The 24,989-nt window shown below is 39.6% G+C and overlaps 2 protein-coding genes across 3 annotated transcripts; both read right to left on the minus strand.

The window, feature by feature from the left end:
- Positions 1-382: 382 nt before the first annotated feature.
- Positions 383-11,647, minus strand: LOC119212586 (integrin alpha-M-like). The gene is made up of 30 exons (XM_037463159.2): positions 11,596-11,647; positions 10,691-10,793; positions 10,415-10,512; positions 10,191-10,261; positions 9,931-10,045; positions 9,083-9,207; positions 8,764-8,915; positions 6,650-6,800; positions 6,418-6,562; positions 6,230-6,303; positions 5,992-6,112; positions 5,506-5,642; positions 5,268-5,414; positions 4,955-5,170; positions 4,731-4,864; positions 4,405-4,547; positions 4,179-4,333; positions 3,904-4,029; positions 3,577-3,650; positions 3,349-3,490; positions 3,167-3,265; positions 3,003-3,082; positions 2,822-2,908; positions 2,612-2,681; positions 2,409-2,507; positions 2,190-2,270; positions 1,970-2,080; positions 1,665-1,778; positions 1,470-1,580; positions 383-1,230 (listed from the first exon to the last, which is right to left on the minus strand). The coding sequence occupies exons 1-30, from the start codon at positions 11,642-11,644 to the stop codon at positions 1,141-1,143; spliced, it is 3,420 nt and encodes a 1,139-aa protein (XP_037319056.2). The 5' UTR covers positions 11,645-11,647; the 3' UTR covers positions 383-1,140.
- Positions 11,648-13,444: 1,797 nt separating this feature from the next.
- Positions 13,445-24,116, minus strand: LOC119212585 (integrin alpha-M-like). Of its 2 annotated transcripts, none has more exons than XM_062560169.1 (30): positions 24,038-24,116; positions 22,653-22,755; positions 22,375-22,472; positions 22,148-22,218; positions 21,891-22,005; positions 20,979-21,103; positions 20,695-20,846; positions 20,017-20,167; positions 19,785-19,929; positions 19,604-19,677; positions 19,368-19,488; positions 18,877-19,013; positions 18,639-18,785; positions 18,326-18,541; positions 18,111-18,244; positions 17,785-17,927; positions 17,560-17,714; positions 17,285-17,410; positions 16,976-17,049; positions 16,748-16,889; positions 16,566-16,664; positions 16,402-16,481; positions 16,221-16,307; positions 16,015-16,084; positions 15,821-15,919; positions 15,602-15,682; positions 15,382-15,492; positions 15,077-15,190; positions 14,883-14,993; positions 13,445-14,650 (listed from the first exon to the last, which is right to left on the minus strand). In XM_062560169.1, the coding sequence occupies exons 1-30, from the start codon at positions 24,099-24,101 to the stop codon at positions 14,561-14,563; spliced, it is 3,435 nt and encodes a 1,144-aa protein (XP_062416153.1). In that variant the 5' UTR covers positions 24,102-24,116; the 3' UTR covers positions 13,445-14,560. The 2 variants fall into 2 exon arrangements, with proteins under 2 accessions (XP_062416153.1, XP_037319055.2); XM_037463158.2 differs by lacking the exon at positions 24,038-24,116 and adding an exon at positions 23,617-23,711.
- Positions 24,117-24,989: the final 873 nt, after the last annotated feature.

Genomic DNA, 24,989 nt, shown 5'->3' on the forward strand with positions numbered 1-24,989 from the left:
TGAAGTCAAAGACATAAAGAAACGCCTTAAAGAGAATCCAATATGCTTCCAAACTCTGCACCCGGTCAAGATGAGGAATCACTGGGGGAGCAGCCCCTGCGTCTACAACAACGCCACAGAAGCAGCCGAGGACATGAGGAAGAGAGGCTACTCCGGTGACTATCCCATCGTCCGTATGATTGGTCGGGATCAAAGAAGGGGATGAGTGGAAGACAGCAATAAAATACACGAGTCATGTCCAACAATTTGGTCTAAAATATTCTTTATATAAGACATACTTCCATGTATTATAGTAAAGAAAAATTAAAAAACAAATGTTAACCACATATATAATTGATGATGAAGCATTAACTCAGCGTCTTCTTGAATTCTGAATGAATCAATATTTCACAATTTTAAATTTGAGACCAGAAATATAACAAACATGCATAGCTTGCAACTGAAAGCAGAAAGGTCTCATTTTAACCTACAATGTGTTATTAGTATCAACAATTTGAATTCTAAAAACGTACCAAAATTTCATAGAGCCTTCTGCCAAAATCCCTATGTATACTCTATTTAGAAGAACTTAGTGCACTAATATATTCATATTAAGTACTCTACTTTCTGTCCTCACTCTTCTTATTTCAATGCACTAATTTAGGGACATTTGTCCCTAGATTGCCAATTAACTCAACGAGTGTCAATAGGACCGCAGTTCGCCACCTTTTATCATCCATAATATGAACTAATTTTCCCCTCACTGACTTTAATTTGAATAATAATTTGTAGGGAGCAGAAGAGCTTAGACTGTACAGTAATTACTGGGTTCTACTTCCTAACCAAGATATCCTTTTCTTACCCCTTGTCACCGTTCCAAAGTCTTGGTTGTCATCCTTTGTTATTGGAAATAGTGAATGACAAAGTAAGGGAGTTTTCTACTCCAGTAGATTACTAAAACTGGAAAAATATTATAAAAATGCTAGAACACAGATTAATGATAGCGATGAAGCAATCAGAATTGACGCAGGCAGCGCTGTAGATGTTAAACTTTTATCTGCTTTTGCGGTCAACTGTAATCATCAGACTATAACATTTATTTAAATGTATTTGATGTATAAAAAGCTGCTGTCTGACAAACATCTGGACCATTTAAATATTTTAATCTGGTGTAAGTGCGTCTCCATCGTCCCCCGGATCCGCCGCATAATCTTTAATCATGTCCTTGTATTTACTCTTGAAGAAACCCGCCTGAGGAACAAAAGAAAATATTTATATTAAAACATGCATAATGAATAAGTGAAAAAATACATCATTGCAGAGAATTCAGTTCTATTAAGTGTGTTACACCCAATCAGCCATTCTAGTGAGCCAGCATTCACAGCATCAGTACCTTGGCCCACCTAAATTAAACTCATCTCATGGTATGGGTCTTCATTGCCTTTAAAAAGCTGCTAACCAAACAGAAGCAGTGTTTGTCAGTGTCTCACCTTGTACAGGCCAGCGGTGAGTAAAGCCAGGAGAGCTAACCCTCCCAGTGATCCTCCAACAATCTCTTTGGTGAAGTCTGGTTCGGCATACACTTCTACCTCCACCTCAATCTGAAGGGTGGAATAAAGAAACGTGCATCACATTCCAGCTCTGTTGAAACGCAAAGAGGTCAAAAGGATTGTGTAGTCACCTACCTTGCGAACAGGGGGGTTGTTGTAAGACCCTGCTGATAAAAAGATGTACTGCTTTCTGTCGTACTCCAGACTGGCCGTGCTGATCAAGAGGAATTTGGCAGATTGAAGTCCAATCTTTTTGAGGGGAGAAAGTAGGATAATCATATTAATTTTATCTCTTTTGACAAAAATGTAAAATGTAATTCATTATTTCTGTGAATATTTTACTGACACATTGTACGAAACAGTTGAAATCGAAAAAACGTCTATATCCAGTATAGAAATGCTTGGAAAGTTTGTGTGATATCATACAACACATCCTCTACCTGCTGAATCCATTCAGAACTGAGGTTGGCAGAGATTTGGTAGGTTTTACTCTCCAGTCTTCCCATGATCTTACTGCACTTAAAAACCGAGCACGTGGCTACAGAGCAGTCCTGTTGGTGTTTTCAAAGATAGAATACTGGTTATATTGATGTAACACCAGGTCTATGAGTGTATGTTGAAGCTCTTAAATGGGCCCGTGTATGTCAGAGGGATACCTACCATTAACTTGTTTTTCTGTATCTTAGCAATAAAATCCGTGACTTTAGGTTGTTCATCAAAGCATCTTTGACAGTCTGGAATCTGAAATACAGTAAATTAGTGTTGTTTTGTCGTGGAACTAACTTGTGTAATCATATCGGTCCATGAGACTGTAGTAATATAAAACAACTGTCAGTGGATATTTTAGCGGTTCAGGAACAACAAATTCCCACATGCAACCTGCAAGCTGCTGGAATCCGTCCAGATGTTTTTATCACCGAGCTTCACAGGCACCCGAATCACCACCGTGAAATTCACTGCTCTGATGTCATTTGTAACCTACGAGAAGGAGAGGATTGAGAAGGTATCAAATGATGTAAACAAGCATTGAAGTGAAGTCAAGTTTGTATTAATTAGTGATAGAATCATGTAAGATAGTTTACCACAATGGATTGTTGGACTGGTTTTTGAACATTGTTCTTGCCGAATGAAAAATTGCTGTATCTGAGGGAGCTAAATGGTTAAAAAATAATTGGCTGGAATATTAGTTGATAATATACCAGGTTAAACGTTATATTATAGTTTTGTGCTGTAGAAGCACTATACATGTATATCATTTTGTATTAATAGTATTCACATAAAACAACACAAACCTTTCAAAAGTAGCAAAAATGCTGTACTTCACATCAATGTCTTTGTTTCTGTAGAGTTCGCTTGAACTGGAGTGCTCCAGATTCCCACTAAAGGAAAGTGAAAATGATTTGTACGAATGTAAATGAATGTGTACTATTACACACTTGCGTGTTGCTTATCATGCAGGTAGGTGAGCAGTACCTGGAAACATTTGCAGAGAAAGAAATGCTACTGGCAAGTTGGCTACTAGTCTCAATCCCATAGGAGATGATGAAGAAAGCCTAAATGACACAAAGGGAAAGAATCAGACGGCCTCTTGTGTCTCTGCAGTAGTGAGTAGAGATGATTCTGTCCAGAGATCAAACCTTAGAGTCACTCTTTAAAATAGGCTTGTCGACAGTGCAGTCCGTCTTCCCTCTCGTTACACCATCTTCACTGTCCAAGGAGCTGCACTCAATTCTCCCCTTAATTAAAAACACATAAGTTTAAAGGGAGAAAGCCGCTGACCAAAGAACAACTAAAACCGGAACTGCTGCTGCTGTTTTACCTGCAGGGTTGTAAACTTCCTGAAAGAGAGTCCGGTTGGATATGAGAGAATGACACGGCTGTTGTAGGAGTTTTCCCCTCTGTTCTCCACTGAGACGGTGACATCCAACAGTTCATCAATGCCCACTTTCACCTCTAAGGATCTGACAGATTGTTAGAAGTCAGGAAAGAGGAGTTAGAAGAAAACCAAGGAACTTAGCTTTCTTTGCGCTTCATATTTTCAGCTCACTTGGTGAAGTTGAAATCCACTTTTAGGTCATCAACACAGTTATCATCTTCGCCGCAATTGATCTCGAACCCCAACTGTGAAAAAGAGTTTGAAGTAAAGCATGTTGGTTCAGAAAGAGTAGACAGCTTGTCTGACTGGTTACTCTTACAAATAAAATTAAATAAAAATTTAGAAGGCTAATGCAGTGCTCTCCGTTTCTAAGACAACTGTCCATTTGGTAGCTAGATTGCAAGTAGTTAATTGTTTGAGAACTGACACAAGTAAAACTATTGTTTTGAACTTCATTAAGAATTATTCTGCCAAAACTTTAATCTAGAGTGTACTTACAGGATGTAGAGTTTTTTTCTGCGCCTGCAGGGCGAGACTAGCACTCGGATTTGGGGGGTTAGGTAAACCTTCAAAGCTGAACATGAGTTCATTGTAAAGTGCGTTTAGAGCATCCTCTGGACAAGCCTGCAAGAAGAAGGTAGGGCGCTATTGTAATATGCTTTTTTCGAAATAATGAAGGTTGGAAAAATTAACGCAACATTTGCATCAAACATTTGATTTGTCAACACAACAGAAACTGTGGTTTTTAAAGTTGTGCCTGTCCAACAACTCACCTGAACAAAGAACTTCACCGTGTTGCATACAGGACGAATTAAGTCAATATCAACTGTCCCTTTTGTCTCTCGTTGTTTCTCGCTAAAGTAGGCCCGGTTGTTTGGGACTTTGCGAGTGGCGTCCAGTGTTAGATTGTAGCTAATCTTTGCTGTAACTGGAACAGATTGGTTTGTGATCAAAAGATCACTCTTTAAAGTATTTAAATGACAGTGGAGCATCGGGTACCTTTGTCTACTTTGGAGTGCCTGGTCATGGTAAAACAGACTTCTGCTGTGCTCTCCAAAGGTTTTGAGCAGTCTGAGTTTTGAGTTGGGATTGGATTTGGGCTGAACGACAATGTAGCTTCCACCATAACTATTGGCTTTGATCTGGAAATGGACAGAGCGTGAAAACACGTGAGGATAATCATTGGCTTTGTGATCAGGAGGCTAACGCCACAGACAACCAAACCGGTTCTTAGCTGCTCAAAGAGGCTGAATGACTGGTCTGCACACGTTGAAGAGGTAAAGTATGATGCAGTATGTAGACAGAAGCATTTTGGATGGATTCACCTCAGTAAGACAACTGCGCCCTTTGAACCGATCGCTAAGTCAGGCAGCCCGTCACCACTGTGGTCAAAAGACGACTGACTGATGGACAGGCCAAAGAACCACAATGGTGACTGGACTTCAGATGCTGCAATTCTCTGTGTAAACGGGAATAGTTGTATTATTCAGGTAAAAAATGCTTGACTGCCGTGACAAACATGGAACTATGCATGCTGGACTTCACTCACCTGTGAGTAAGAAGAACTGATTCCTCCTACTCCTCCTTCTCCGTGGAATATGTAGATGCTGCCTTGACCGTTGTTCTCCAAAGGCGCTCCAACTGCCAATTCACTGAGACCGTCGGTGTTGAGATCAGGCAGTACAGCGAGAGAAGACCCGAACCTTCCTTTGTCAGAGACGTCCCCACTCAGTACTGATGGAGAGTCTAAGCGACACTCCACATCCTGGTGAAGATATACAGACGAGAGTCAATGTTTGCATGGTTGTTAGTAAAAACTATGGATCTTAATGCTCCAGATAAAATAAATAATACTAGTTTACCAAGCCAGTCAAGCTGCAAACGTAAACCCTTCCCTCTCCATCAGAGTCCATGAACATTGGGGCAGATATGAGGATTAAGTCAGTGAAGCTGTCAAGATCCAGGTCCATCGCACAAACAACAGCCCCGAAATATTCACCACTCTGAAACTGTGAAAGGAACAAAGGAAACATGTTAATAAAACATATGTTTCACGTTGTCTTCCAGGACTTTCACCCCCTCTTTATTCTAAGGTCCCACCTGCCAGCGAAAGGGATCAATCGTTTTTCTGAGGACGTTTTGGTGAACTACCATCACAGCTCCTCTGTGTTGATATCTTGGAGCACCGACAATTGTTAACGTGCCAGACCTCGTTTTAGCAACTGCCATGGAGTAACCTGGAATCAAAAAGCCTCAGTTAGTCTGACCCGCTGTGGGCCAACTGTCAATCTTTTTGGTAGATATAGGTAATTAACATATGTACTCATTGCTAATTTTTTAGAAAGAATGATTCTCGTACATTTATTTAAATTAGACATTTAGTTTACTTTACAAAGAGTCTTCTTTGTCTATAACACACTTGTGTAAACATGCTTAATTTCTGACTGCCTTTTTTTGCTCATTTAAAAAACCACAGAATAGTTTCTATGTTATAATAAATAACTTAACAAGTAATTGCAAAGAGGAAAGAAGAGAGAGCATAAGCAGTGCATGCAAATGGTGTTTGTTTGGTATTTAGATTCTTACCCAGATAACTGTCAGTCTCTATATCAGCCTCATAGGAGCTTGTCTTGAGGCCTGTTGACATTGAGTATTGGAGGAAGCCTCCCTTCCACTCATTAGCACCAACAATAGCCATCTGAATTCCCTTTAAGATGAAAGACATAGAAGAAGCAATGAAAGTAAATGAACCTGAAAAAAGAGTCTGTTAAACACAGTCTGAACTGGGTGAGGTTCATGGCATTTCTGGTGTGTGTTTTTTTACCTCAGGCACATAGGCTGCACTGAATCCCTCTTGAGCCATTTCCAATTTCAGTGATTCTCCGCTTGTTTGTGATCCTGTAACAGCAACATAAATATATATATATATAATGCATTAATGAATCTAACTATGATCAGGGGGAAAGGTTCGGATTTTTCAATGAATTACAATAATTATATATACAACTATACCTTCAATAGAGAAGAGTTTGGCCTGCAGAGTCTGTCTTATTTGTTCAAGAGCATTGAAACTCTCCACTTGAAATATGTTTCCTTTGGTAGATGCAATGGTTTCCAGTTCCTTTTTTGCCTGAACACTGTTGAATGCCCCCCCCACCTAAGAATGTTGAAAACAAGAGTCTGAGGATGTGCACCAAAGTTCATTAGCCGCTTAAATTCACTGTTTTAAAATACGCGAACTTACTCCAATAGCAAATCGAACAATCTTTTTGTTGTCAGCTAAACTTGTTGCACTTGGCAAATCATCGGGGTCGCTAGATGCTCCATCGGTGATGACTATCAACACTTTGTTCACATTTGGCCTGGAACCTTTTGTTGGTGTGAAAACGTTATTGCTGTAAAAAAGAAAGAGGCCATTTCTATACACCACATGTGTCAAACTCAAGGCCCGTGGGCCACATCCTGCCCGTGAATGAATTATCTTTGGCCTGCATGATCAAACCTCTTTACTATTGGAGCTGGTCCGCCGGTATATCACACGCATCACCATAATACTACAAATCCCACAATGCACTCTCTGCGTGTCATTGCGCATTCTCGGTCCCGCAAAAGTGCGCCTCACAGTCTGTATTACATACCACTTGTGTCAACGTTCAACTATGCCGAGACCAGCTGACAACTTTTTACACCGTTCATTTTGTGGATTTTCCCATAAAATGAAAACACGAAGCGTAGCCGCTAAACCGGAAGTACGTAGATTTTCACAGTAAGAATCGACGCAACCGTCTGTAATGACAGCGGTTACCAGGGTAACAAGAGGAGAAATGTTAATTAACGGATATGAATAAATAATCCTAGTCTGACGGGATGTGTTAGCAGCAGTAGGTGACTACACTCGCTGCTCTTGGCTCTGATATTTATTGTTCACAGATTGTTTTGGAGACAGTTTAAGGAGACGCAGCGTAAACACGTTCGGATCTCCACCAGCATGTGGCAGAATCCGTGTATTTAAACCATAGATTTAATCATATTGAACTGTCGATGTTATTTGTCTAGGTTACATATGTTGAACTCGCGCCCGTCCAGTGCAGTGCGTCCGTCCCGCCGTCAGCGAACCGTCGGTCGAACCGCAAGCGCCCCCCATCAGCCGTTCGCACATCGTCAGTGGCCCGCGATCGGTCGAAGTCGGCAGTATCCGGCCCGAACCTGAAATGAGTTTGACACCCCTGCTAAACACCCTTTTGCAATGTAAAAAATCAACTACTATGAATCAATAAACATGATCAGGGGCATAGTTTAGTTGCCTGTACAACATTTTTTTCTTTTCTTTTACTAGATTTATTTTAAAAAAAATTACATTTACAATAAGCACTGTACCCAAAATTTGGACTTATTTTGTTCCTCTGGGGAAATGAATGGGTTAATTTTAAAGTTACACTGCAGATGTTTTGACAGCTAAACAAGTTTGGCAGTTTTTATGAGCAAGTAAGTCCCCATTAATCTTGTCGCCTGAATTTGCAGATACAAAATGACAAGTATCTCACATGAAATTTCAGCAAAGGGAAGCTCAAATTAGGTCGAGGGCTCTACTCTAATACACAAAGCCAAATGCCTGCAAAACCGCTGAGAGTTATCGTATTTTGGCGACTATAAGGCGCACTGAATTATAAGGCGCACCTTCAATAAATAGCCTATTTTAGAACTATTTACCTATCTAGGGCGCATCGGATTATAAGGCGCATAGAATAGAAGATACTGCAGTAAAACGTTTGACTGGGGTTGCGTTATGCATCCACTAGATCGGGCTGTGCTAAATCCAACTTTATTAAGCGTTGTGAAAAATCTTCACTCCCATGGTAACGTTAATGTGGATATTACTAATATCTCCGAACCTCCAACTTTCGTTCTTGATTAATGAAAACATTCTTGGCAAATGCTTTCGTGCATCTTGCGCCGAGAGGCAGCGCTGGAACAGACGGTGGCGCCTCGCGGCGAACCGTCAGCTCGATCCCGAGATCCAACTACCAGCTTTTTAACTTCAGCAGCGTTAATATACGCTGTTGGAGCTGAGATTACCGCGGCTGCTGGCATCAGACTTTCCCTCCAATGGATCCTCGTTAACCAGTATGGATCAACCAATTGATCCATATATATGGCGCTCCGGATTATAAGTGCGCCTTATAGTCGCGAAAACACGGTATTCATCATCGGTCAAATTGGATACAACCTTCACCACACGCCTGCTCTGATTAGCAATAAAATTATAATAAAATATTTCCATTGATTTTATTTACCTGAACTTACAAATTCTTAACCACTTCCTCTCAGATAAAAGTGATAAATGATAAAGACACTTACACCACAGATTTGATGGCTTTAGCTGTGTAAGTGTATCCCCTGAGTTGTCTAATCCCATCGACTTTACTTTCCCATGATACAGTTCCAGAGATCAGATTATCACTGAAGAAAAAATGGGTTTGGGGAGAATCGGAGAATTGGACAATGGCAAACTGCAAAAACAAGAAAGACATTCAGCCTTGAGTTAATTTAACAGTCAATTCTAAAATTAGGGATTTGAACTCTTTGTTTTTGTAAAAACCATCAACAATCTTTTATTCATCCCTGAATAAGCTCAGAGCCTGTGCTCTGCACACTGCAAATGAAAACATAAATATACCTTTATGTCTGCTTGCAGGAGTGAGCGGACCAGATTCTTTACAAAAGTCTTCATTCTTTCAAAATCCTGATCATTTACGCTGCCGGAGCCGTCCAACAGAAATACAATGTCTGCTGACCCGCACTCTGTCAGAGAGATGGTTAAAAAACATTTTTTCCTTAAGGCAACATCTTGTAAATGCAGTGTGAAGATTCTGGTCCTTGCAATAAATGAACAATAAATACTGAAGAACTACAAAAAAAACGACTGACGGTTCAGCCCAGGACGGCAGAAAAAAAAACAACACTTAACTTCCCCTTTATTTTTGCAAAGCAAATTTGATGACAAACTTTTTTTAGGATGGTTTCAGTAAAAAGAAAAAGTTAAATATATTCTATATTTAACCATTTCTTTCTCTTTATTATGCTGTTTTGCTGTCAGATTATATGACAATATTATATTATATTGATTATTTGGTTAACTATTTCTTCCAAACCATTGATCCTGATTTATTTTCATTCACAAATATTTTAGTGTAAAGACAATGAACAGATTTCACAACCATTTATCACTGTTTTTCTGTCTGCACACATCTAAGGGAGAAAAGACGTTACTACATCAGATGGATGTTTAATGTGTTCGTCAGTTGGTAATAGTGGTGACCTGAAAGTATAAATAATATTTATACAGCCAATGTTCATTTACTTAGTTATGGTTTGACAGCATGCTGATTATATCTTAATATCTGATTGTGTCAGTGCACATCAACCAAAAAAGACCTCGAAATAACCCAATGCAATCAGTCACAAGCACGTTGTTTTGATTGTGTAAAATGATATAGGTAATGTGTGTTATTTTTCCATATTTACCGCCATTAGAAGAAGGTACAGGACCTGTAACTCGATCAGAAGCGTCTATCTGCCAGCAGGTTCCACTGTACATGGTGATACTTTTGCAGTCCTTTGGGATGGTTGGACCACATGCCTGAAAGTAGCATAAGAAAACGTCCTGATCAATGAACAATATTTTGCTGTGTACATTCATGAAATGTAATGCATTGAGGGAGTTTTTTCAGTGCAAGAAAAGTTCAAAAGAATGAATAATTAACATTTGCAGTCTATCAGCTCACCAAAGTTCTTTGTGTGGAGGGATCATTTGCCATCGTCAAACCCAGAGACATGTTCACTGCAAACTCAGCCACTGCGTAGAAAAAGTCCATCAGTCATTCTGGACCCTTTGTGTTAGCGCCACAACAGTTCTACAAAGACTACAAACCTTCAGCTCTTACTAGTAAAACACGTCCCAATGTGATCTGGTAGTTGGTGAAGCTTTATGTAATGGGAAGCTACTCACCAGGAACCGATAGTTGCGTGCATGTTTCGGTGGAACACTTATAAATCTGTCCTCTTCCTGTTGGTGAAAACTGTGCAAGAGGAGCACTGACCAGCAAACTGAGGATATAAAAGCAGACGGACATGTGAAAAAGCAAAAGAGATACATGAATCACACAACTCTGTCCACGTGAAAATGAGCGACTAGTGTGAGCCGATCGTGTGGCAGAAATACTACCAGCTGCCATTTGGCTGGTTTAGAGTCCAATGTTCCAGAACAACATCTGCTTGGACTTACTCTGATGGCCTCTGCACCACCTGGTATCCAAAACCTGCAGCAGGTTGAGTCAGGGTCTTCCAAGCCACAGGATCGATGTTAAAACAAAGTAAAGCGTTTAACCCTGCACAATGAAGAAAAAACACCGGATTTAAATTCACAGACATTTGTGTTTTATCTTCTTCTCTCTGTGGCAACATTTAGGTCCGTTCTTACACGTGCCTTGTGCATCTCTTGCACAATTCCAGTCTTCCTTTTTTTTGTTTTTTTCGCCTTAATACAAAGTTCTCTAAATATGGTCAGAAATGATGGAAACATATCACGCTATGTCCTAGTTCCTCATTAGAGCATTATGAAGCGCCTAAAGACACATCTGGTCGGTGACTTCCGATACAATAAAACATCTTGTTATTGTAGACATCCCCCCATGAAACCAAGGAGCAAAATTATATTTGTCTCGGAATTCTTCAAAAATAAAACAACTCAAATTGCACTCCTTTTATCCAATAATCATCAAATTTGTGACTCTGCATGTGTAATCCTTTTGATAAATAAAGCCATAATTCTGATCTAATGGACTCTACTACATACTGCTACAATGTTATGAGGTTAAATGATCATAGCTCAGTTGTAAGATGTCAGACTCAGTTTAAATTGTTGTTTTTTGGGGGGGGTTTTGTACAATACATGTCATTTTAATTGAATTGTAATTGCCTCAAATGAAGCCAGGGTTTGGATGTTGAAAATATATATTTAAACAAATAAAAACGTTTTAATATTACAGTTAGAGCCTCATTGGGTCAGAATAAACTGAGCTTGTCACAAAATGATATTCAAATACTGAAGAATAAATCATGAAATATAAATTAATCTTTTAGCCCTTGCTGGTGTGTGTTTTTATAAAGAGAATAAAAACCATCTCTTACCTGACAAGAATACTGCCGTGGTAATTATCCAGTCCATTGTGTCACTCATTGTGTTTCTCAGAGCTCATACCTATTAATTTGAAAGGTGTTCTACTGCGTAGGGACCTATAAGCATTTCTTCACCACTGACAGTGCAAAGGGGAGGGCCGTCGATAGCAACATGCACACATCAGAAGGGGACATCTCCAAGTTAAGCCATACCATGTATGTAGGAGGAGTTACACCAAGCTTCTCTTTTGCATTAATACACACTGAGACACAACTTGAATGGGTATTGTATCATTTGGGTTGAGGGACCTAAGCAAACATTTTTCAACAGAGTGGACCGGGCATGGTCAAGTGGATACGGATGATAATCCCCAAAAAAACAAGTAACTGACCTAATGAAACCTTACCCTTAATCAACGGTGTCTTCAGGTGTGGAGCTAAAATATTTGTATATTTTTACATATTTTTATCACTTTCATTCTACAGGGGAACAAGAAGTCAGAGGCCTCAGAGGCCTTGTTCCTCTGTGATGTGTACTAAATCTCCTACTTTCCTCAAAATATTTAATATGACCTTCTAACCAGCAGTGATGTTTCCCTTTGACACGAGTCAGAGAGAGAAGTTTAATTATTATCTGATTCTCAACTTCACCAAACCTAAATAGACATGCACTAAAGCCCTATTCAGATAATTTCTTCTTTTTGCTCTACTTCCTCTGCACAGCCCCATCACATCCCTGAGCGTGTGTTCCAGTTTTAATAGCAGTCCAACGCTTTGGTTTGATAGAGTATAGTCTCGTTCTTTTGATTTCTTTCTCCTCTTTCATATGAGGATTACTGTGAATTTTAAAGCATCAACTTTATTACATGTCATTTAGCTGACGCTTTTATCCAAAGCGACTTACAATACGTGCATTTCAACGGTAGAGATACAAACTCAGAAGAACAAGTAACAACAAAATGCAATTTTCGTCAAATAAGCAGTTTCAAAACATGTTATAGATATGTGCCAATGTAAGTAAAATTTAAGTGCTACAATTTGTTAGTGCTACAGTTTGTTAGTGTTTTAGTCATGGCATAGTCTAAAGAGGTGTGTCTTGAGTTTTCGGCCGAAGATGTAGAGGCTCTCTGTGCCAGATGCCAAGCAGCTTGTAAATTAAGATACCTGCGCAAAATATATGCTTCTCCTGCACATCCTCTTCGCTTGTCCACTTGTCTCAAATGGGCTCACATTCTTAAACTATGCTGCACTTTAATCATAATTTTAATTTGAAAGAATCAGATCCTTCATAAGATGCTTGGCGACATCCCGTCTCCTGCAATGGCGGCAACAGGGAATGTAAGGTCTGCAACACGAAACGCAGGAAGTTCCTCAATTTCTCTTTTGTTGTCTTTCGCTGTCCCCATGGCCTCAGTTTCTGTTATTGGGATTTTGGTCTGTTGTCTCACAGGCATTTTTTTAAGGTTTATTTAATTGATCTCTCCCCGAACTTTCTTAAATGAAGCTTAGGCGTGAATTAAGTCAGTAAGAGAAGCCAATGCCTGCCCCCAGGGGCCTCCGCTCTCTATGTGGGTATGCCATAAGCTGATTGTGAGCGGAGGCACCGTTTCCGTAAACCAATCGCGTCAGTGCTGTCTAACGTTAAAAGCTGTTCTCTCTGCTGCATTCAGTTGTCATTTCAGCACCAGATGCAAACCCTCCACCACCCCTGACACCTCCAATCAGCAGGTAAACCTGGCATATCTGAAGATTAAAGCAACTTATTCTCTACCATCACCACCAGTGTCTGGACTTAATATTTTTTTCTACATAAAACGTGTGTCATGTATAACAATAAATATTCTTAGGGTTTACTTCCACATAGTATACATCAGTATTTCCATTTTAATTTCAGTTTGACAAAACATTTGAAATCAGAAAAAACCCAAACATGCATAGCTTGCAAATATAAAATTATCAAACATTTGAATTTCATAGAGCCTCCTGCCACATTTCTTTACATTGGCTGTGCACAAAACCACTATGTACACTCTATTTAGATGAAGACTAAATCTTACAAGTAATGAGCACTTAGCCCTAGCACTAGCCTAGCGCTGCGTAAAGTGGTTCATTTGCCTCTAATCTCCCTTCTGTGTGACACGTGGAGGAATTCCTTCGCACATTTCTCCGCTGTATGTCGCTACACTGTTGGTTCTACTACCACTGCAAAAAGCTCTCCCCATCTTCAGTTACCATTCCTCAGATTATAATAGGGTTAGATGAAATCCAGTGATTGGTTGAAAACGAGTCACGGTGGTTCATTATTAAGCGATAATGTGCATTTGCTGTTCACATTGACCCTAGCGTTCCATTTCACTGCACACTCAAATTAACAGGTTAGAATTTGTGCAAACATCCCACAAATGATCATTTTCAGGCAGTCCGAGCTTTAGCAACAAGACAATTAAGGTGGACGTGATGAGCGATGTGAATGAATGAGATGTTACAGGACCCAATGCTGTTTATATGCACGTACAGGGACAATTTTTACTCTAGACTACTAAAATGCGATACACAACATTTGGTGGCTACAACTAATTTGTGCTGAAAGGCAGCTATTTACTTACTATTTGTAATTTAGCTGGTAACCGTATTATAAAAGCAATAAGGTGGCGATGGTGGCGCGTGGAGTAGCATGTGCCATGTCGAAGTGCCCCTGAGCAAGACACCTAACCCCTAATTGCTCCCCAGGGAAAATGTAACGCATGGGTTATATAATGCAATGCAAGTCACTTTGGACAAAAAGCGTTAACTGAATGACATGTAATGTACTTGAAGAAAGTAATTTATCTTCAATAATAACTTTGAGGCTTGCCGGCCCTCCGCTGTGCTTTGGGCCTAACAACGCGACGATAAAGTACAGCCTCTCATACCTTATTGATTAAATATATTTGATGTATAAAAAGCTGCTGTCTGAAATCTGCACTGTTTAAATATTTTAATCTGGTGTAAGTGCGTCTCCAGCGTCCCCCGGATCCGCCACATTATCGTTAATCATTTCTTTGTATTTACTCTTGAAAAATCCAGCCTGAGGAAGAAAAGAAAATAGTTATAATAATCCCCGCATAACAAATAAAAACATCATTAAAGAGAATTCAGTTCTATTAAGTGTGTTACACCCAATCAGCCATTCTAGTGAGCCAGCATTCACAGCATCAGTACCTTGGCCCACCTAAATTAAACTCATGTCATGGTATGGGTCATTTATTGCCTTTAAAAAGCTGCTAACCAAACAGAAGCAGTGTTTGTCAGTGTCTCACCTTGTACAGGCCAGCGGTGAGTAAAGCCAGGAGAGCTAACCCTCCCAGTGATCCTCCAACAATCTCTTTGGTGAAGTCTGGTTCGGCATACACTTCTACCTCCACCTCAATCTGAAGGGTGGGATGAAGAAACGTGCATCACATTCCAGCTCTGTTGAAACCCAAAGAGGTTAAAACGATGTGTAGTCACCTACCTTGCGAACAGGGTGGTTGTTGTAAGACCCTGTTGAGAAAAAGATGTACTGTTTTCTGTCGTACTCCAGACTGGCCGTGCTGATCAAGAGGAATTTGGCAGATTGAAGTCCAATCTTTTTGAGGGGAGAAAGTAGGATAATAATATTAATTTTATCTCTTTTGACAAAAATGTAATATTTAATTCATTATTTTTGTGAATATTTTACTGACACATTGTACGAAACAGTTGAAATCTAAAAAACGTCTATATCCAGCATAAAAATGCTTGGAAAGTTTGTGTGATATCATACAACACATCCTCTACCTGCTGAATCCATTCAGAACTGAGGTTGGCAGAGATTTGGTAGGTTTTACTCTCCAGTCTTCCCATGATCTTACTGCACTTGAAAACAGAGCACGTGGCTACAGAGCAGTCCTGTTGGTGTTTTCAAAGAAATAATACTGGTTATATTGATGTAACACCAGGTTTATGAGTGTATGTTGGAGCTCTTAAATGGGCCCGTGTATGTCAGAGGGATACCTACCACTAACTTGTTTTTCTGTATCTTAGCAATAAAATCTGTGACTTTAGGTTGTTCATCAAGGTCTTTTTGACAGTCCGGAATCTGAAATACAGTAAATTCCTGTTGTTTCGTCGTGAAACAAACTTGTGTAATCATATCGGTCCATGAGACTGTAGTTGTGTAAAACAACTATCATTTGATATTTTAAGGGTTCTGGAACAACAAATTCCCACATGCAACCTGCAAGCTGCTGGAAACCTTCCAGATGTTTTTATCACCGAGCTTCACAGGCACCCGAATCACCACCGTAAAATTCACTGCTCTGATGTCATTTGTAACCTACGAGAAGGAGAGAATAGAAAAGGTATTAAACGATGTATACAAGCATTGAAGTTATTCAATAATATGTGATAGAATTATGCAAGATAGTTTACCACAATGGATTGTTGGACTGGTTTGTGCAGATTATTCTTGCCGAATGAAAAATTGCTGTATCTGAGGGAGCTAAATGGATGGAAAAAAATTGACTGAATTTTAGGCAATAAGGTACCAGGTTTAACATTTTAATATTGTATTTTGCTGTAGAAGTACAATATATGTATATATTAATTCATTTTGTTTCACATAAAACAACACAAACCCTTCAATCGTAGCAAAAATGCTGAACTTCACATCAATGTCTTTGTTTCTGTAGAGTTCGCTTGAACTGGAGTGTTGCAGATTCCCACTAAAGGAAAGTGAAAATGATTTGTACAAATGTAAATGAATGTGTACTATTACACACTTGCATGTTGGTTATCATGCAGGTAGGTGAGCAGTACCTGGAAACATTTGCAGAGAAAGAAATGCTACTGGCAAGTTGGCTACCAGTCTCAATCCCATAGGAGATGATGAAGAAAGCCTAAATGACACAAAGGGAAGGAATCAGACGGCCTCTTGTGTCTCTGCAGTAGTGAGTAGAGATGATTCGGTCCAGAGATCAAACCTTAGAGTCACTCTTTAAAATAGGCTTGTTGACAGTGCAGTCCGTCTTCCCTCTCGTTACACCATCTTCACTGTCCAAGGAGCTGCACTCAATTCTCCCCTTAATTATGAACACATGAGTTTAAAGGGAGAAAGCCGCTGACCAAAGAACAACTAAAACCAGAACTGATGCTGTTGTTTTACCTGCAGGGTTGTAAACTTCCTGAAAGAGAGTCCGGTTGGATATGAGAGAATGACACGGCTGTTGTAGGAGTTTTCCCCTCTGTTCTCCACTGAGACGGTGACATCCAACAGTTCATCAATGCCCACTTTCACCTCTAAGGATCTGACAGATTGTTAGAAGTCAGGAAAGAGGAGTTAGAAGAAAACCAAGGAACTTAGCTTTGTTTGCGCTTCATATTTTCAGCTCACTTGGTGAAGTTGAAATCCACTTTTAGGTCATCAACACAGTTATCATCTTCGCCGCAATTGATCTCGAACCCCAACTGTGAAAAAGAGTTTGAAGTAAATCATCTTTGTTCAGAAAGAGTAGACAGTTCGTCTGACTGGTTACTCTATTTAGAACGCTATAGCAATGCTCTCCGTTACTAAGACAACTGTTAGCTCTCCATTTGGTAGCTAGATTGCAAATAGTTGATTATGTGAGAACTGACACAAGAAAAACTATTGTTCTGAACTTCATTCAGACTTTCTGCTAAAACTTTTTCAGAGTGTACTTACAGGATGTACTGTTGTTTTCTGCGCCTGCAGGGCGAGACTAGCACTTGGATTTGGGGGGTTAGGTAAACCTTCAAAGCTGAACATGAGTTCATTGTGAAGTGTGTTAAGAGCATCTTCTGGACAAGCCTGCAAGACAAAGGTAGGGCGCTATTGTAATAAGCAATTTTAGAAATAGTAAAGGTTGGAATAATTAAGGCAACATCAGCATCAAATATTTGATTTGTCAATACAACAAAGGTTGTGGTTTTTAAAGTTGTGCCTGTCCAACAACTCACCTGAACAAAGAACTTCACCGTGTTGCATACAGGCCGAATTAAGTCAATATCAACTGTCCCTTTTGTCTCTCGTTGTTTCTCGCTAAAGTAGGCCCGATTGTTTGGGACTTTGCGAGTGGCGTCCAGTGTTAGATTGTAGCTAATCTTTGCTGTAACTGGAACAGATTGGTTTGTGATTAAGAGATTACTCTTAAAGTATTTAAATGACAGTGGAGCATCGGGTACCTTTGTCTACTTTGGAGTGCCTGGTCATGGTAAAGCAGATTTCTGCTGTGCTTTCCAAAGGTTTTGAGCAGTCTGAGTTTTGAGTTGGGATTCGATTTGGGCTGAACGACACTGTAGCTTCCACCATAACTATTGGCTTTGATCTGGAAATGGACAGAGCGTGAAAACACGTGAGGATAATCATTGGCTTTGTGATCAGGAGGCTAACGCCACAAACAACCAAACCGGTTCTTAGCTGCTCAAGGAGGCTGAATGACTGGTCTGCACACGTTGAAGAGGTAAAGTGTGATGCAGTATGTAGACAGAAGCATTTTGGATGGATTCACCTCAGTAAGACAACTGCACCCTTTGAACCGATCGCTAAGTCAGGCAGCCCGTCACCACTGTGGTCAAAAGACGACTGACTGATGGACAGGCCGAAGAACCTCAATGGTGACTGGACTTCAGATGCTGCAATTCTCTGTGTAAACAGGAATATTTGGATTATTAAAGTTTGAACAACACGGCAAACATGGAACTATGCATGCTGGACCTCACTCACCTGTGAGTAAGAAGAACTGATTCCTCCTACTCCTCCTTCTCCGTGGAATATGTAGATGCTGCCTTGACCGTTGTTCTCCAAAGGTGCTCCAACTGCCAAGTCACTGAGACCGTCGGTGTTGAGATCAGGCAGTACAGCGAGAGAAGACCCGAACCTTCCTTTGCCAGAGACGTCCCCTCTCAGTACTGATGGAGAGTCTAAGCGACACTCCACATCCTGGTGAAGATATACAGACGAGAGTCAACGTTTGCATGGTTGTTAGTAAAAATGATGGATTTTAATGCTCCAGATAAAATAAACAATATTAATTTACCAAACCAGTCAAGCTGCAAACGTAAACCCTTCCCTCTCCATCAGAGTCCATGAACATTGGGGCAGATATGAGGATTAAGTCAGTGAAGCTGTCGAGATCCAGGTCCATCGCACAAACAACAGCCCCGAAATATTCACCACTCTGAAACTGTGAAAGGAACAAAGGAAACATGTTAATAAAACATAAGTTTCACATTGTCTTTCTGGACTTTCAGCCCCTCTTTATTCTAAGGTCCCACCTGCCAGCGAAAGGGATCAATCGTTTTTCTGAGGACGTTTTGGTGAACTACCATCACAGCTCCTCTGTGTTGATATCTTGGAGCACCGACAATTGTTAACGTGCCAGACCTCGTTTTAGCAACTGCCATGGAGTAACCTGGAATCAAAGAGCATTAGTTAGTCCGACCTGCTGTGAGCCAACTGTCAATCTTTTTGGTAGATATAGGTAATTAACATATGTAGTCATTGCACATTTTTTAGAAAGAATGATTCTCGTACATTTATTTAAATTAGACATTCAGTTTACTTTACAAAGAGTCTTCTTGGTCTATAACACACTTGTGTAAACATAATTTCTGACTGCCTTTTTTTGTTCATTTCAAATCTCACATAAACCGCAGAATACTTGCTATATTATAATAAATAACGTAACAAGTTATTGCAAAGAGGAAAGAAGAGAGAGCATAAGCAGTGCATGCAAATGGTGTTTGTTTGGTATTTACATTCTTACCCAGATAACTGTCAGTCTCTATATCAGCCTCATAGGAGCTTGTCTTGAGGCCTGTTGACATTGAGTATTGGAGGAAGCCTCCCTTCCACTCATTAGCACCAACAATAGCCATTTGAATTCCCTTTAAGATGAAAGACATAGAAGAAGCAATGAAAGTAAATTAACCTGAAAAAAAAGTCTGTTAAACACAGTCTGAACTGGGTGAGGTTCATGGCATTTCTGGTGTGTTTTTTTACCTCAGGCACATAAGCTGCACTGAATCCCTCTTGAGCCATTTCCAATTTCAGTGATTCTCCACTTGTTTGTGATCCTGTAACAGCAACATAAATATATATATGCATTAATGAATCTAACCATGATCAGGGGTAAAGGTTCGGATTTTTCAATGAATTACAATAATTATATGTACAACTATACCTTCAATAGAGAAGAGTTTGGCCTGCAGAGTCTGTCTTATTTTGTCAAGTGCGTCAAAACTCTCCACTTGAAATACGTTTTCTTTGGTAGATGCAATGGTTTCCAGTTCCTTTTTCGCCCAATCACTGCTGAATGCCCCCCCCACCTAAGAAAGTTGAAAACAAGAGTCCGAGGATGTGCACCGAAGTTCATCAGCTGCTAAAATTCACTGATTTAAAATATGTGAACTTACTCCAATAGCAAATCGAACAATCTTTTTGTTGTCAGCTAAACTTGTTGCACTTGGCAAATCGTAGGGGTCGTTAGATTCTCCATCGGTGATGACTATCAACACTTTGTTCACATTTGGCCTGGAACCTTTTGTTGGTGTGAAGACGTCATTGCTGTAAAAAGAAAGGCCATTTCTATACACCTTTTGCAATGTAAAAAGTCAACTACTATGAATCAATAAACATGATCAGGGACAGAGTTAAGTTGCAATAAACAGTTACATTAAGCATTGTACCTAAACTTTGGACTGTTATTTGTTCCACTGGGCAAATTAAGTGGTACCATCAGTTAACAGAAGCAATTTTAAAGTTACACTGCAGATGTTTTGACAGCTAAACAAGTTGTGCAGTTTTTATGTCCCCATTTAGTTTGTCGCCTGAATTTGCCGATAAAAAAATACAAGTATCTCACATGAATTTTCAGAAAAGGGAAGCTGAAATTAGGCCGAGGGCTCCACTTTAATACACAAAGCTAAATGCCTGTGAAACAGCCAGGTCACAAGGCATACAACCTTCAACACATGCCTGATTTAAAATACACAATAAAATGATATTAAATAATTTCTGTTGATTTGATTTAACTTTAACAAATTCTTAACCATTTCCTTGCAGATAAAAGTCAACATGATGAAGACACTTACATCACAGATTTGATGGCTTTAGCTGTGTAAGTTCCTCCCCAGAGTTGTTTTATCCCATCGACTTTTCTTTCCCATGATGCAGTTCCAGAGATCAGATTATCACTGAAGTAAAAATGGATTTGGGGAGAATTGGAGAATTGAACGATGGCAAACTGCAAAAACAAGAAGGACATTCAGCCATCAGTTGATTTAACAGTCAACTCTAAAATCAACAATCTTTTATTCATCCCTGAATAAGTTCAGAGCCTGTGCTCTGCACACTGGAAGTGAAAACACAAATATACCTTTGTGTCTGCTTGCAGGAGTGAGCGGACCAGATTCTTTACAAAAGTCTTCATTGTTTCAAAATCCCAATATCTTACGCTGCCGGAGCCGTCCAACAGAAATACAATGTCTGCTGACCTGCACTCTGTCAGAGAGATTTCAAGTTGGTTAAAAAACATTTCTTCCTTTAGGAATTCTTTATTGTTATATGTGTAGTGTGCTAAAAAAATATTCTATATGCAATTCACAGATCAAAATAACTGAGAAGGCGTATACATCTTTAGACGTGTTTCTTTTTTAAGTTTAAGTTTAGTTCTTAGTTTTCAGACAAACTTCACTTCCTCTAAATGTGTCTCCAACACATCATCAGCCTACACAAACAGACTAAAGTCTCCTCAGTCTGTGGTGATCTGAGGATAAACTCGAGCATTTAACAGAGAGACGGTTCAGCCCAGGACGGCAGAAACGTAACAACACTTAACTTCCCCTTTATTTTTTAGAGATTGATGACAAAGTTTGTTTTAGGATGATTTCAGTGAAGAAAGACATGTTTAATAAATTCTATCTTTAACCATTTTTTTCTCTTCTTTTTACTGTTTTGCTTCCAAATTTGCATACCTAAATAAATAATAGATTATTTGGTTTGCTATTTTTTCCAAATTCATTCATCCTGATTTATGTCCTTTCATGATTCATTGAGTGTTTAGACCATCCACACATTTCACATGCATTTATTACTGTTGTTCTTTCTGCAGACACCTAAAGGAGAAAATAAGTTCCTTCTGATAATATCTTAATATCGGATTGTGTCAGTGTACATCAACCAAGAAGGACCTCGCAATGCACCAATGCAATCATATGATATTATATGCACACTGTGTTTTTGTGTAAAGGATGTAGGTTTTATGTGTGTATTTATTTTCCATATTTACCGCCATTAGAAGAAGGTACAGGACCTGTAACTCGATCAGAAGCGTCTATCTGCCAGCAGGTTCCACTGTACATGGTGATACTTTTGCAGTCCTTTGGGATGGTTGGACCACATGCCTGAAAGTAGCATAAGAACAAGTCCTTATTAATGAACAATATTTTGCTATGTACATGAAATGTAATGTAATGCATTCAGGGAGTTTTTTCAGTACAAGAAAAGTTCAAAAGAATGAATAATCAACATTTGCAGTCAGCTCACCAAAGTTCTTTGTGTGGAGGGATCATTTGCCATCGTCAAACCCAGAGACATGTTCACTGCAAACTCAGCCACTGTGTAGAAAAAGTCCATCAGTCATTCTGGACCCTTTGTGTTAGCGCCACAACAACAGTTCTACAAAGACTACAAACCTTCAGCTCTTACTAGTAAAACACATCCCAATGTGATCTGATACTTGGTGAAGCTTTATGTAATGGGAAGTTACTCACCAGGAACCGATAGTCGCGTACATCTTTTGGTGGAACACTTATATATCTGTCCTCGTCCTGTTGGTGAATACTGTGCAAGAGGAGCACTGACCAGCAAACTGAGGAAATAAAAGCAGACGGACATGTGAAAAAGCAAAAGAGATACATGAATCACACAACTCTGTCCACGTGAAAATGAGCGACTAGTGTGAGATGATCATATGGCAGAAATGCTACCAGCTGCCATTTGGCTGGTTTAGAGTCCAATGTTCCAGAACAACATTTCTGCTTGGACTTACTCTGATGGCCTCTGCACCACCTGGTATCCAAAACCTGCAGCAGGTTGAGTCAGGGTCTTCCAAGCCACAGGATCGATGTTAAAACAAAGTAAAGCGTTTAACCCTGCACAATGAAGAAAAAACACCTGATTTAAATTCACAGACATTTGTGTTTTTCTCTCTGTGGAAACATTTAGGTCCGTTCTTACACTTGCCTTGTGCATCTCTTGCACAATTCCAGTCTTCCTTTTTTTTGTTTTTTTTCGCCTTAATACAAAGTTCTCTTAATATGGTCAGAAATGATGGATAGTCATGCTATGTCCTAGTTCCTCATTAGAGCATTATGATGTTGAAATGTCTAATGACACAGCTGGTCGGTGACTTCCGATAGATTAACTTATCTTGTTATTGTAGACATCCCCTTTGCTGATGCTAGTTTCTCCAGAAATAAATGTCTAAAAAAGGTACTGGGTTGGACGCTGTGAAACGAATGCCCTCAGCTTGTGTTTCTTCTTTGTGATAGTTATTAGTTAGAGTTACACAAGAACAGCTTCTATGGCTTCAGAAAGACACACACATGAAATGCTGTTTCTATTGTGTTAAAGTATCACTACCATGACGTATTACAATAATCGATACTGATACAATGTCATAAGGTTAAATGGTCATAGCTCAGTTGTAATATGACTGACTGAATTAAAGTGGATTTTTTTTATCATACAGTACGTGTCATTTTAATTGAATTGTAATTGCACTGCACCATACTGAAGCTAGGGTTTAGATTTTGAAAAAACTATGTACAAACAAAAAACATTTCTAATGTTTACGATTAGAGCTTTATTAGGTCAGAGTAAACTGAGCCAGTCACATATTGGTGCACATACTTTCGGAACAAATGATGAAATATAAATTAATCTTTAGCGTTGGTGATACGAAACATTGTTCGTGATAATAAGTCGTCATAAAGAGACAAAACTTTTCTTACCTGACAAGAATACTGCCATACTAATTATCCAGCCCATTGCGTCACCCCAATGTCAAATCCTAAAAGCATGAAGGCTTCTTTGAGCTCATACTCATTCAGTTGAAAGGAATCTCACTGCGTTGGGACCAATGACCATTTCTTCACCACTGACAGTGCAAAGGGGAGGGCCGTCGATAGCAACATGCACACATCAGAAGGGGATCTCCAAGTGAAGGCATACCATGTATGTAGGACCAGTTAAAACAAGTTTCTGTTTTGCATTAATACAACTGAAACGCAACTTGAATTGGTATTGTATCATTTGGGTTGAGGGACCCAAGCAAACATTTTTCCACAGAGTTGAACCGGCGTGGTCCAGTGGATAAGGATGATAGTCCAAACGCAAGGCAGAATATAGATAACTAACTTAATGAAACCTTACCCTTAACCCACGCTGTCTTCAGGTGTGGAGTTATAATATTTGGTGGTTTTGTATTATTACACATATTTCTAACATGGGCAATAAGGCCTATGGTCACAGGGCGAGGGTGCAGGTTGAAGGCAGGCAGGCAGGACGCAGAGTTTCCAAAAGGTGATCTTTATTCACCACAAAATCAATAGAAGCCAACGGACGTGCACAAACGAGGACTGACAAAGACAATGACGCGACAAAGGACAACTGGCACACAGGGCTTAAATACACAAGGGAGGTGCAGGTGATTGGACACAGGTGGAAACAATCAGGCAATCACAGGACAAGGCAGGAAGTGAAGTTACCCCAGGGTCACAAGAGACATGAAAACTACAAAATAAGACATGAAGCAGAGCCAAACCGTGACACCTATCAGCCATTAAGCTGTAATCTAAATTTCCTACTTTCCTAAAAAATGTAATATAACCTTTTACCCAGAGATTTAAGTTTTCCTCTGAGACAAGTCGGAGAGAGTTTTATTATTATCTGATTCTCAACTTCACCAATTCTAAGTAAACATCCACTATTTTTAGAAAAATGAAAAAGGTTCATTTCTTCTTGTACGACTTCCTCTCCACAGCCCCATCTTGTCCCTGAGCCTGTGGCAAACACTTCTAGTTGATAGAATATTGTCTGCTTCTTGCTCTTTATTTCATAAAAAGATTAGTGGGAATTTTAAAGCATCAACTCAACGTACTTGAATTGAATTAAGGTGCCATGGGCCCTTCAAAGGACACAACCTTCAGCTGGTTGAATGCAGACTTTGGATAATTACACCAGGAACAGTTTTCTGAGCCCTAACTTATTGGTAATAAACGAAGCAACGGTGTTTATGTTGTTCCTATCATCAGGCTCTGTTGAGGAAGCGAAACTCTTTTCATTCAGCTGCTCAAATGAGAAAAGACGCTCACTTTCTTGACCA

Source organism: Pungitius pungitius, chromosome 21 (genome assembly GCF_949316345.1).
Source record: "Pungitius pungitius chromosome 21, fPunPun2.1, whole genome shotgun sequence".
In the NCBI taxonomy this organism is placed as follows: Eukaryota; Metazoa; Chordata; class Actinopteri; order Perciformes; family Gasterosteidae; genus Pungitius; species Pungitius pungitius.